Genomic DNA, 14,163 nt, shown 5'->3' on the forward strand with positions numbered 1-14,163 from the left:
CAGGGTCGAGCTGCTGCAGCGTTACTTCAGGAGCCATTGAGCCCCGCGGCGGGGAGCCGGGCCCTCGTGGCCCTAAGCCGGGTCTGTGCTCAGAACAGTGCGGTTTCACTCACGGTGTTCCCACCTCTTTCTTCAGTGCTGGGTGCCACTAAGAGTTAGTGATTTTATGTGCTTGCATGGTGCTACCGCAGCTTATGCTTAGCATCCAGTGTTATCTTTCTGCCCTCACCGTGTAGTGCACAGCAGGATTCCGCCTCAGACCTGAGGCAAGTTATTATTGACTGCCAGCGCAGAAAACAAACATCCACGGGAATAAAAAGTACCACAGTAGCTGTGGGTTTTGTGCATTTCCCTCTAGTCCTATTGCTGTTACATGGGGGAAGAGGCCAACCTCCATCTCACCACAGCCTCCCTTCAGGTAGTTGTAGAGAGCGATAAGGTCTCCCCTGAGCCTCCTCTTCCCCAGCCTGAACAGTCCCAGCTCCCTCAGCCCATAAGACTTGTGCTCCAGACTCCTTGCAGCTTTGTTGTCCTTCTCTGGACACGCTCCAGGGTCTCAATGTCTTTCTTGCAGTGAGGGGCTCAAAACTGAATGCAGTACTCAAGGTGCAACCTCACCTAAGTTGAAACTCAACTGTTGCTTTTCACAAAGCTCGGCTATGTGTGCTGCTCTCCAGGTGCCCTTGCACACAATGAGGCCACTGGATGCGGGGCCAGTCACTGCCTTTGTCAGCAGGAGATGCTCACAGCCCTCCCCCACCAGCAAACCTCTGTGCTCCTCAGCCACCTCAGCCTTCACGAGTGCAGTTAGGGAGCATCAAAGCAAGCTGTGTATTGACACACACTCTGGGAGAAAATTAACAGGTGATGTGCACTCCAGGTTACAACACCATCTCACTCTTCTGCCCAAGTGTCAAATGTTTTGACCTTAGGCCTCTGGTTATGTGGCACAGTGCTCCTCCTTTGACTTTTCTGTAATGGCTAACCCAGGCTTGCTGAAAGACTAAACAGAGGAGTCTGTGGGTTCGGTCACTGGTGAGTGACTTCATGAAGACTGACTTGGCCTCAGGTTTACCAGGGGTAGAAAGACAAGACGCCAAAGGAGCTGATCACTTCCCACTGCTGCACTGCAAATCAAATAGTTACCACATGATGAGTGCTAAGGGACACACAGCATCCCTGCGGCCTCCCACCACCCGGTGGCTCAGAGGTGCTTGGTGGGCCTGCCTGTTCCAGCACCTGGTAGGGCTCCTTGCGCTCACTGAGCTCCAGCTGTATGGGAGTGGTGCATTATCGCAACCACTAATAGCAAAAGGCATGAGAGATCCCACAAGGGGAAAACGTAGCCCCACCCAACAAGGAGGGGTGGTGGACAACTTCATGGCTTGTAAAAAGAAAGCAGTTCTTGCGTATGTGGGTTCTTGAGAGCCTGCAGTTCTTCCTTCTCCTCCACGCTGCCAAGGAAGTGAACGCAGAAGGGATTAGGAGTCCTAAATGGGGGGAATCTTTTCTAAAAAGAATTGCACCGAGTTACCGTGAAGTCATATCAAAGCATTTAGCCTTAAAAGACCAGATTCTGTCACAGAACTCTCAAAGGTACCTTTTACTTGTTAAGATTTATTGGGCAGGCTTCTTTGAGCATCGTTTCTTGCGTGATGGGCACAGACCCAAGAAAAAGCATCACACACCTCAGAATGGGGTGCTATAAATCAAGCGCATGGTGCGGCCCCTCCCGCTGCAGATGGTTTCTCAAACACACTGCCACACATGCCTCTCAGCTCCTATGTCAGCACAGCACCTGCTAGCACGAGTTCCTGCCATCCCAGGCCACCTCACAAAGCTCAAGTGTCCAGCCAGGCCTCCCCATCTCTCTGCTCCTCCAGCGGGGAACAGGGCGCCTCAGAAAGGGTGAGCATTATTCCAGTGGAGCACGGCCAAGAAATGTTTCCTAATGCCTTGCTTTCCTGCTCTTTGTACCCCATGTGGCCTGGATTTGCATTTTGCTTGCCTGGGGAAAAAGAAAGATCATTGATATGTCCTGTGGCAGCTGCAGAACTGCAGCCACAATGGAGGCAGTATCAGTAACAGTGCCCTCAGTGTTCGCAGCTCTCAGGCACACAAGCCCTTCTTCAAGTCCAAATCAGAAGCAAACCTCAAATTAACTGCAGGTTTGGGACAACTGCTCTGAGCTTAATTCAGTGCATTCAATCGGACAGTTTGAGAGAAGTCTGTTTTCCGGATTAGTTGCCTGTGACCCATGTAAACGATGACTTGCTCACAGTTATTCCACAGCACCTGGCCTATCCATTTCTCTGCTTTTAGTCTTATTTTGGCCAGGGGAGACCAGGAGGCAGGAGGTAAGTCTGTGTCCTTTCAGAGATAGCAGAACAATGCTGAGCCATCAGCTGGTCTAGCCTTATCCAGCCAGATGCAAATGGAGCCCAACACAGCAGTGATGCCGGGCAAGCACCACCCCAGGAGATAAGAGAGGTGGAGCCATGGAGGAATGCACTCAGACCCGGCTGTTCAGGTGGCGGCAGGTGCCCTTGGGAGCAGGATGGCTGAACGATTTCTCCCCTCAGCCATCTCATCCCCCCACGAGGACCTGCATTTCTAGAGCCAATGCCATTTTCCCAAATGGCACACAGCACATTCTCTTTTCCCAAGTGCCATCCCCAGCGGGCTCCCTGTGGTTACTGAGGCCTCGGCAAATATGAGGAGTGGCGTCTTGATGTCAGTCACAAGCTCAAAGGCTTTTGGACGACCAGGAAGTTTCCTGAAGACATCTTTTATGCATTGCTGTTGCATTAGGTTTGGAATTCCTCCTCAGGTCACCAGCCTACCAGTCTGGCAGCTGGCAGAACGCCTCAGGAACCATTAGGGCACCCTGTAAAGAAATGCCTGTCGCAGTGCCCAGTGCTCATCTCCAGGATGAGGGCAGGTGGGGCAGCACCTGGGGGAAAAAACAAGAGACTGGAAAAATGTCTTGAGGATGGCAGGGTAAAAAGAAGCCATAAAGGTGTCATTAGCAAGCCTAGCAGATTTAGAACAATGCCCCAGATAAGGCAGCCCAGCCAAAACAGATACCAGCTTCAGGGCTCTGGGAGAACAACAGCCCCAGACAAAAGGAAGAAAGGCAGGGCAAGGTGGATCTAGGACACAGCCCCAGCCATGAGAAGCCTGCTGGAGAAAGAGATTATCTGCAAGCTTTACTCATAGAGGCAGAGAAACTAATGGGCAAATACCTGAGGCTCCTTACACAGCAATATAAATTTACCCAAGCTACATGTGAAGGGATTAGCTTTAGAAACACATGCATGCACAGCTGCTATTTGAAAGCAACTCCCCAGCTGCTTTATAATTTTTAGAGGAAAAAAAAATAGTTTTGCTTCAAGAAACTGTGCTTGTTGTCACAGCAATCTATAACTGTCCCATCACTGGAGATGAGTACACTTGCAAGAATGGAGAATGGAGTGGAGCTCAGGTGTAGTTATTCCAGGATAGAACCATAGAAATCGTTTGAGTTGGGAGGAATCTTTAAAGGTCATCAAGTTGAACTCCCCTGCAGTGAATGGGAGCACTTACAGCTACATCAGGGTGCCAGCCTGTTGGGGATGGCCCAGACAAGCAGGCAGTGCTGCAGAATTGCACCATAAAAAGTGTCAAGGCCTGCCGTGCCATGATGCTGACATAAAGGAAGATTTAGAAGCAGAAGCAGAGCCCAGGACCCTGCAATCCTTCACTTATCCTAAAGCAGAAGTACTAAGGCACTCCATTGTTTCTCATCTCTGCCCTTTACCAGTACTTTTCCCTTGCATGCCTAACTCCCAGATTGTGCAAGGAGCTTCCTCTTACTCATTAATTCACATCAAATGAATGTTTTCCCAATAGATGTGTCAATTCCCTGCAGTGCTAAACCCATCATAGGTACGAGGATCATCTGAGTTCACATCAATAGTGATGACTGGCTTGTCATGTTATCTCAGCTCACAGAGGCACATTTAGTAATTCAGTCACTGCACACATTTCTTGCTCTGCCATCTCTGCCATCCAGCCTGCATGCCTGGGCCATCAGCCATAGTAGCAGTGAGATATGACATCAAAACCAAGTGTGAAATTTAAAGGTTGTTTTTAATAGTCAAGCATTTGTCATTTCTCCTTGGATGGTTTGGGATTCATGATGCAAAGAGAACGTAATACAAAGGATGCATGTACTGGCAGAGCCAAAGCACCAGTTACAGTTGAAAAGTGTTTTCTCTTTAGTCAAAGACATAAATCCAGAGACGGTGGTGCTGAGAATCACCACGAAGGCTCCACTTGGGTTTGGTTACCGGGTTACCATCAACAAGTAACCAGACTGCCATGGCTGCTGGAAATCTCATTTCTAATGACTCTGCAAACCACCAGCAGCTGTTTCCAAAGGAAACAAATAGCAACATCGATGTTCTTCTTTGTCTGTCTTTCTCACATCCCAGGCACAACTGGGCTGAACTTTCAGAGATGTGAGGCCACCCATCAAAAATCCACTAAAAGGCAGCCTCTTGCTGGAACCAGCAAGCACACCTTCAGGGAAGAAATTCTGGTCTTAAAGATCATCCGTCTGTCACTCATGGCTCCTCTCCCTCTCCCTCTCCCTCTCCTCTCCTCTCCTATGTACCTTCACTCCCCTTTTCCTTCTTCCCTTGGCTTTTCTTTCAGGCCATGGGACTCACTGCCCTGTTCCATCTGTCGCACTCCAGCTCCACTCCCATTAGTACATCCAACCACTCACATTGTTCACTGCTCTACTCTGTCTCACTTTACCATGGCTTCAGGCACACACACAGCAAGTCTGTCCCTTCAGGGCAGGAAGGATGCTGTCCGGGTTGCACAGCTCCACCTGTTCCTCACTCTCCATCCTTGCTTTAGCTGCCTCCTTTCCTGCTTTTTCTTCCACCCCAGGGCAGCAGCAACTCTGGTCAAGCAGCATGGTACAGCAGAGCACCAGCCTGCGTGAGCAGGGGGGAACTATAGCAGAACATCAAGCAAAACCCACACACAACATCAGCCTGGGAATGGGCTCGTTCCAATCTGTTCCTTGTGCAGCACCAGCCAGTTATTTGTGCATATGTGAGGGTGTACGAGCAGCAGGACAAGGCAGGCAGCCAGCCCTCAGATCGCCCTCTATAACTTACATTTGTACAACCAAGAGAAGCAGACATACTAAAACACGAACAGACAAACAAAAAAGCGAGACCAGTGCGGCAAGCAGTCTGTCGTATTTGCTGGACTAGGCAGAAACCAAAGCCAGGCACGGACTATTTGCTAAACACAGCAAATCAGCACTCAGTGCCTTTTTGGGGGAGCAGGCTGAAGGGAAAAGGTTTTCCTTCCCGTTCTGGCTTGTTAAAGTGTTGCTAGTTCAGTGGAAATGATTTACTCCTTGATGGACGCGGCGCTGCCGCTGGACTGATGAGTTGAGTAACCTATGGACATGGAGAGTGAAGGCCTAAATAAATCACACCAAGTGAAAATACTGTTAGCAGTTTCATAATTTAATGAAAAAGTACTTGTAAAAAGGGGACATCTGAAAAAGACCGAGTCCATCTTGGAAAATTGAATATATATATATATATTTATATATATAAAACAAAATGCAAAATCACAAAAAAAAAAAATTAAAATAAAAAAAAAATAAATCGACAAATAAGGTTAAGAGGTAATACTTCAAACAGTTAGCCACCAAACACACAATAAAAACTAGCAAATGCACTTTGGGGGCAATACTTGAGAACTACACAACCAAGGGCTCCTTCATATATCTATTACAAATCACGTTAAAATGAGCAAAACCATTACCCGGGAATGAATAACCCCGGAAGAGCAGAAACGTTGAGTTTTGCTGAAAAGCACCATTTTCCTCCCTTCCTCCACACGCTTCTGGCCACCAAACGACATGACCGCTTTGCTCACCTCTCAGTGCAAGCTCCGCGGGATTTCGTGACCAGGAAGAGGATTGCTAATAAATATCGAAGGAGAACTTAAGAGAATCAGAACTGGGAACGCAAATGAACAAACACCTGTTTCCTTATTCTGAAAGGCCCATGGCTTGGCTTAGAACACAAAGCATTTCCCGTTAAAATAAAACATGTAGAAACCTAAAACGCTACCGTATATTTACACCAAAAGAAATGATTTTGAAGGTACAGCTCTAGAAAGACAAATTACACAAATATACATAAAATCAAGAAGTGGGAGGGGGAAGGGGGAAGAAAAAAATAAGATGCGTGAAGCAAAGAGATTAGAATTGCCAACTACACTGGGTTGTATTTTTTATTATCATTGTTTCACTACAGAAAAAGCCCTCCAGCCCTGACCTGCTTAGTCCTATTGAAAGCAGAGAGATTTCAAAGGTTAAACCAAATCTAAAAACGTCGCTGCAATTTCCTAAACTAAAAGCAATAAATTAAGACGGTGAAGGAAAGCAAGCTGTTGTTTGGGTTCTGCATAGTCATCTTTATGTGGGGTGTGAACCTTCCTAGACAAAACCAGCCCTCTAGGGACAGAGGGTGCTGCGGATGGCTGGAACGTGCAGCACGGCTGAGAACAGCACGGTAGTTTTGCCTGGAAAAGAAGAAATCTGTCTCTATTCAGACAAAAAAATATCCCAGATTGCATAAACAAACCAGCAAGGGTTTCCCCTTGTTTCTCGCTTCCTCCACACTGGTTGAAATTTAAACGCCAGCTAACAACTGGCTTGAAAGCACACTCAAAAAAGCTTTAGTTTGGGAAACAGCAACTGATCCAGAGGTTGAAAAGCAGCTTAATGGAGCCAATAATTCCTCAGCAATAAAAAAACATACTTCAGATGGTGACTGGCTAAAATTTTACAGCCCTAGACACCAGAAGCGGGGCTCTTAAGCCCACATTTAGGCAGCTAGGGTTGAAAATTTGTGCCTGAATAAGAAGTTCGGAACAGATTATTTCTAATCCATCTTATTTTAAAAACACCAGGTACAAACACCTCTGGATGTGAAATCTCAGTTTCAAGAGGAACCTGGCATCACTGGTGATTGCCTACATGTAAGTAAGTGTCAAATAGCATTTTTCTTTGAAGTAGTACATCTACTTTTGTAAACACTATCCACAAAATTAGCCATCTGTACTTGTTAGCTGGGTAAAATATTTACAAGTGCATCCCACAACAAGCAACTATGTACAGAGATTAAAAAAACTTAAGTACTACAAGTTGTCTATTTACAAAATAAGCAAATTATTGTGAAGAGAAACACAACCCTCAGCAGGAGCAGGGAGCAAGGGCACACCCAGAGGTCAGCAAGTTTGGCAGCTCCAGCGGCACCTGCTCCCACCTCCACAAGGAGCCTGCAGACACCCCTGCAGCTGGAGCCCTCCTGCAGCACCGCAGGGGACCGTCACTTAGTAGTCGATTGGGCCTGATCCAGCAGAGCACACCAGGACATGCCTTGGGAGCCGAGCACTGAGTTCTGGGAGAATTCAGCGGGACTCAGTACAGGAGTAACTCTAACACGTATCTAAAGTGCCTTGCTGGATCAGAACCGCGCTGCAGGTGCCAAAAAACGCGGTTTCGGTGTCTCCATTGGCGGTTCCCTGCAACACGCCAGAGCAACGCAAGGACTTCTCTAACGCCTGTCCACCACAAGACTGACATGAGGTGGACATGTGGCCTCACACTCATGCTGCCAAGGAGGAAGCAGTTTCCTGAATTTACGCAAGGATCAACCACTTCATGCTCTCCCAGATGTTCAGCTCTAATAGAACCTACCGATTTATTCATGACTTTGCAATAGCTCGGTTAACCTTGCAAAGGCTGCAAGCCAATTCACAGTTGAACAAAACTACTCTGATTTCACTCCCCATCTCCTGCTGCAGTTCTTCCTAACTTAGCTCCTGTGCCGTTTTCTGGAACCTGTGGATGCTGAGCTTTGCACTGGTACGTCGGAATACACAAAGGCCGAGTCACCCCGTGGGGGCTTCTAATCACCTTTGTACCGAACTGTGAGAAATCATATTCTTTTTGTTTCTATTGTGACACTCTCTTCCAAAGTCCTTACTTGGGCTTTCTCTCTCTGAGCTACTTCGTCTTAACCTCATCTGCTCTTTATTTTCATCGCTTTCTGCTTCAGAGTCACTCAGCTCCAAGTCGGGACAGTACCCGTCATTGTCCTGGTACGGAGCCCCTTCGAGCGTCTGCTTGCTCCACAAGCGTTCTTTTGCTGCAAGCCTTCTCGTTGGCTTCTCACAGCACCGCAAATCTTCCGTTGTCCTCACCAGACTGTTAGTGGCCTCCTTAAAGGAGCGGCTAAAGTGTTCAATGGTGGATTTTCTAAAACCACTCTGGCTGGCCAAATGAGTTGTCAGCACAGAGTCCTGTTCAAAGGGCGTCTGGCTGGAGCTGTCCCTCTGGCTCACGTCGCCAGTCCTGCCCATCAAGCCATTGGATTTGGCCACCAGCCGCGAGCCATCCTGCTGCAGCCGCCCATTCCCGATGGAGGACTGTCCGTGCAGAGCAGCCTGCAGTGCCAGGGGCTTCCCTGATGGCTGGCCCCGGTGGAACTCCGGCACCTGCACAAGACCGGAGTCCTTCACCTCGCCACGAGGCTTGCCAATCCCTCCTGTCACAAGCAACCCATTACTTCTGGTGTCGTGCTGATATCTGGAGTAAGATTTGGCTTTGATTTCAAATGGCTCCTTTGACATCGGCACGCTCCTTTTGCTGTAAACAGTGCTGTTGTTGTCAGGAGAGAGCGGTCTGTTGCCAGGCTTCAGTGAGTTATTTTTGCAATCTCCTAGTGCTGATTTGGGCATTTTTAACTTCAGGGTGATCCTGGGAGGTGGGTAGAACAGCGTGTTCTCTAGTGCACTTGTCAGGGTATGGCCTGTGTGAGAAAAAGATGAGGGAGCAGAAGATGAGAAGACTTTTAAAGAAGAGGCAATCACTTCTTTACCTGTAGGGTTTTACAGACTATGAGATAGGCCATTCAACAAGAAGCACTTGTGAACAATTACTGTAAAATTATGTTAAGATATTAAAGAGAAGTCAGGCTACTGAAAACAGCTCCCTATCACTTACCAGCTCAGAATTTAGGTACGCATTTTAGAATTTTGATTAAAAAACAAATAACGTGCCCTTTCATGGGGCTTTAAGCCAGTGAACTGAAGCAGTTTCAAGACATGACTGAAGTAGTTCCAACAGAACTATAAAAAGTTCACATCCAGCTCTGGATAGAGAAAAAACAATGCTTCAAACTGAGCTGCACTTTGGACTTAGTTCAGTTCTCTGCTTTGTTTTATAAAATTCTCTGTTTTAAAGCTCTTTTCACTCCAATATGTTAGTCACTGTGATATAATACGCTTGCATCACCATTGCAAAATAGCTGTCAAAACATTCTAACAAGTTAAAAAGCGCTTGGCTTTGTCTTAGTAGACATTTCTAATAAAATTTCATTACACAAAACCAAAGTGCTTTAGAGTACTGCTGCGTCCACCAAGTATCGTAGAATCACAGAATGGCCTGGGTTGAAAAGGACCACAATGATCATCCAGTTTCAACCCCCTGCTACGTGCAGGGTCGCCAACCACCAGACCAGGCTGCCCAGAGCCACATCCAGCCTGGCCTTGAATGCCTCTAAGGATGGGGCATCCACAACCTCCCTGAGCAACCTGTTCCAGTGCATCACCACCCTCTGAGTGAGGGTGTGTCCTAATCTCATCTGAAACAGTTTAAAAAAGCAATCAAAAACCTGTCAGTACTAACAAAACTTATCCATGGCTCTGGAGTAGAGAAAAAACATAAAGGTTTCACTCAAAGTTGGTTATGGAAATCTTGAACAAACATTGAGATTTCTATTTCACACTGTAGAAGCAATTACCTTCCTATTAAAAAAAAATAATAATAAAAATAAAAGTAATTGCACTGTAATGCATACTCTTCCTCTTTCCAAATCATTTAATATCCCAAGTTGGAAGGGACCTATAAGGATCGCTGGGTCCAGCTCCTGGCTGTGTACAGGACCATCCAATGCCATGTTCCTCACTTCAGGACACAGATTTAATAAAAATTATGGTCAGGGTTTGTTTTGGTACAAAGCAGTTACTATTCACTGTTAGAAACAACAGTGCTTAGACCCTTTTTGAAGGAAGTTTACAGATCACAAGCTAAGATACACTCCTCCGTAATTCTCATTAAGTACTCAAGGCAATGTGAGAACTGCAATTCCTGTCAGTCACTCTTCTCATTTGCCTGAAGAAATTAACTACAGCAAACAAAAAGCTTCTCAGTTGGAGAGCGGAGCTTGCTGTGGGCAAACAGTACCATGAAACAGCATCCCAAAGAAGCAAAAACCTAGAGATCTCCATCAGTTTGTTTCTGCTTCCTGGGTGCCACATAATTGGAAACTAATCGGCATATGGCAGGAGCATCTATGGAATAAGAATTTTGTTCTAATTTATAAATATTTGACATTCATATGATTACCTGCTGCAATTTCCTGATTAACGAGCTGAACTTGCAAGTTGAAGACCTGTTCATGTACTTTACTGTGAGACAGTTTCAGTTTCTCTCTCCTGCTTACCATGTAGCAGAGATTTCTCACCTACAGAGAAACAACAGGAGACTTAGTATAGAATTAAAAAATATCCTGACACAGGAGAAATATTGTATCAACAACAGAATTATAGGAACACTGTGAGCAAAATCCCTTGGCAAACACCTCATAAATGTTACTGAACATATGTAACTATGAATATAAAATAAATCCTGCGGTTTTTTTTCTTACTGCCAGTTTGCAGAATGCCTTGAACGTGTTTCGTGAGACAGCAGAATGTATTTTCATCTATAAGAACAGGAAGGGAACACAAAATTCCAGTCAAAGGAGAAGAACACGATCTGTACGGATTGCTTGTTTGATAGCCTGCTTCCACCACACAACTATGCTGGGCATCTCACTGCAGTCAACACTCAGTTCTTCCAGAATTTCCTTGTAAAATGCTTCACAGAATGGTTTTTAACAGCTAAATTTGTTCGTTTTCTCCTAGGATTATTGCTACTTTACAAAGTAATACTTGTAGCAAAGCTACTGCATAGAGCTGGTGTCTTTGGACTGGAATTAACATGTAAATCAGCCCTAAAAGAACACTGCAGCTTCTTGCACACTTTACACATTTTTGTTGACTCATTCAGCAGTTTATTTTCAGACTTCATTGCAGTTCCACATACTTCTGCTTTCACTGTTTGAGTTTACAGCAATATTTCCACCTAGCGTAATGAAAACAGGAAGAGGTGAAGAAAATTGTGATACAGACCTGGAAGAGCCTGCAGAACACAGAAGCAGCACTGGGGCTGGATGAAAGATATTTGCCACGTGTACTTTCCCCCAGCAATTAACTTGAGCTGTTCAGAAACTGAAGCCTCTCTCCCCAGAAAGGAAATTCCAAGATTCCCAAATGAATTTTCACCCCAAGACATATCTCAGTTGGAAATCTTATCGTATGCGAAGTTCAGAAACTCTGAGAAGAAAATCTTCCATTCAAAGCATGTTATGTATGTATAGAGTATACATACAGAACATATGTGTATGTATAAAGTATACATATATAACATATTTAAGTAGGGGCCAAATTCCTGCTCTGGATTTTGCTCAAGGACTCCATATTTTCCAAATGCTGGTTAGCTGATAAGCTGGTAAAGAGCCAAGCTGGATACTGATAAAAAGATTATTTCCTTTTCACTCTACTCGGTGAAGCCACAGGCAGTGCTAGGCCAGATGGGCTGTTTTCCAACAGCTAACCAACTGTAGCACCCTGGGCAGCTGCATGCAGGGAAAGTGTCCAGTTTATTTAAGAGCATGAGATGTGATTCAGCCTTCCCTTACCTAAGGCTAGCTGACAACAGCACGCTGTCAAAGAAGGGAGGTGAGTAAGGGGCCTGAATCAGGTGTCACGGGAAGCTGCCTGAGCATAAGTCAGCATCCTTCTTCATGTGTAGAAATAAAAAGCCTCTGTAGTAGTTAACCCAGGACTTCACCTAATTGCCCTCTATGAGGGTGAGAAGGTCTGTTTCAAGTTTTTGTGGAATACTTGGTGCATTACCTAGGCAAATTCAACGTACATTGAAATCAAAGAGTCAGTGCTCAAGTATGTCCGTTGTGGACGGAAACAGATGTGTTACATTATATAAGGGAGAAACCTCTATGCAAGGCAGGAAACACAGTGTTCATGGTGAATCTCTCACTGAACTGAAAAGGGATGGCTTCTCCAAGTCTCTGCAACGTGCAGCGTACCTCCAGAACGGAGTTCAAGGCCTTACCTTTTATTATTATTATTTCATAAATCATCTCCCTGTGCTTCTCCCATTCCCACTTTTGTCCAGACAAAGCAGCTGCTCGCTTGTGCATCATTTTTACCAGTTAAAACTCTTACCCTCTCTAGGTCCTGCCTCAAATGCATGAACATCCTCATGCGAGTATGAATACTATCTTCTTTTGGCTGCACCAAGCCATTTTCTTCATCCTCCTTGGGAGGAAACAAAGGTTTGTTAAAGTTGCTTTTCCGCTTTAGTTTCCAGTAATTGTAGATGAAGTCTACAGCAAGTTTAGGGAGGCCCAGTTCTGCTGCAACATCCTCCACTTTAACCAGTGAGTAAAACTCTTCTTCCAGCTCTCTGAGTTTCTGGGCTCGTAAACTGGTTTTCTCACTCTCTGTTTGCTTCTGATCTGATATGCTTTTGGGGTGTTCATCAACATCAGGCAGCGAATTCTGTTTGTTCTTGCTGTGCTTTAGACAGTATGACTTGAATTTGACCTCATCCCCGTCATCCAGGATAGTCTTCATCTCTAAGCTATGCTCAAAGGCACAGGTGACATGAAAGGCAGTGATGCAGCTTTTCACTGAACACTACAAATGAAAGACACAAAAAAGTCACTAGGAGTAGAAACAAACTAGAAAAAAAAACATAATTACTTGAAACTTCATCCCTACAAAACCAAATTTAAGCGCTCTGAAGAAATCAGCTGATATTTCTAAGTCAGAAAAGCGTGATTTGTTCTTTTTTCATCTGTGAATGGCACTCAGTGAAAAGATCAATTTCTGATCCACATACTATCAGTACTTAATGCATCTCAGCCTCGTTCAAAGGAAGGCAATTGATAGAAACTTTTCACTCTCTATGCTGGAGTGCTTAGGGAACTGATTTGTTAGTAGCCACAATGATACGGATAGGGAGCTACCCAGCAGTTGTCTTCACTGAAGAAAATTCAAAAACCTTAAATTCCCCATCCCACAAACTCAAGAGTCACAGGAAGACAAGTACATACCTGAATGCAAGCACCGGTTTTCAGTTTGCATAAACTACACACTAAAGCCCATCGACTTGGTGGAATGTGAGAGACCTTTGTGATCGGCTCCATCCTTTCTGGGCAAGCAATACTAACCTGAAAACAAAAAACAGCACAGAAAACAGTTATCAAGGCAATAAAAACAAGCTCTCCACTAATCCCAGAGGTGTGACCGCAAGTATGACCACCATTTGTCTCATTCAGTGATCTCTGTGTGCTCATACTTCGTAACAAGTGACTTGAGGAGATTCCACATGAAGAAAACAATATGGTGGAATGCAATTAGTTTAACCTGGTGGCTAGCAGTCGTAATTTTTCAGAACATTTGAGGCAGCTACAGCATGCCTTGTTATGAGCCATTTCAGAGACTGAAGCAAGTGATAGCAAAGTTTATTCCCTTTCAATTCTGTCCACCTTTCCACTGTGATAGTAATTTACCAGTTGTCTGTTGTCCATGCTGAGAAACTAAGGTGGGATAGGGGCCTCTCTGCAAAGGTACCTCAGCTATCAACTGATGCACATATTAATATTAAAACCTGCTTAATCCCTGATGAAGAAAGACTTTGTTTTGGCAGACCTCTGCTAGGGAGGTATATCCGAAGATAGCAATGCTACCATTATCAAGTCTGAAAGTCCAAGTTGCTATTCTCAAACTGAGTATTTTTGATACTCTCTTATCTTTTGCACTGTTTTGAAGAACAGTAAGCAACATCTCCATTGGGAATTATGGGGTCGCATCAATTTGCCATGTTGCCTATATTCCTTTCAAAAACTTCAGGCAGTTGTACCAGCTTTTCACTGTGTGTACCAG

General features: G+C 45.2%; 1 protein-coding gene across 5 annotated transcripts in view; it reads right to left on the reverse strand.

Moving 5' to 3' along the window:
* Nucleotides 1-5,513: 5,513 nt before the first annotated feature.
* Nucleotides 5,514-14,163, reverse strand: part of JADE3 (jade family PHD finger 3) — a 54,813-nt gene continuing 46,163 nt past the window's right edge. For all 5 annotated transcript variants that reach the window (XM_015851206.2, XM_015851218.2, XM_015851211.2 and 2 more), the window contains 4 exons: nucleotides 13,332-13,448; nucleotides 12,439-12,912; nucleotides 10,496-10,613; nucleotides 5,514-8,897 (listed from right to left, as the gene is read on the reverse strand). In XM_015851206.2, the coding sequence (XP_015706692.1) occupies nucleotides 7,999-8,897; nucleotides 10,496-10,613; nucleotides 12,439-12,912; nucleotides 13,332-13,448 (1,608 nt within the window). In that variant the 3' untranslated portion in view covers nucleotides 5,514-7,998. The remainder of the gene's footprint in view (nucleotides 8,898-10,495; nucleotides 10,614-12,438; nucleotides 12,913-13,331; nucleotides 13,449-14,163) is intronic.

Source organism: Coturnix japonica, chromosome 1 (genome assembly GCF_001577835.2).
Source record: "Coturnix japonica isolate 7356 chromosome 1, Coturnix japonica 2.1, whole genome shotgun sequence".
In the NCBI taxonomy this organism is placed as follows: Eukaryota; Metazoa; Chordata; class Aves; order Galliformes; family Phasianidae; genus Coturnix; species Coturnix japonica.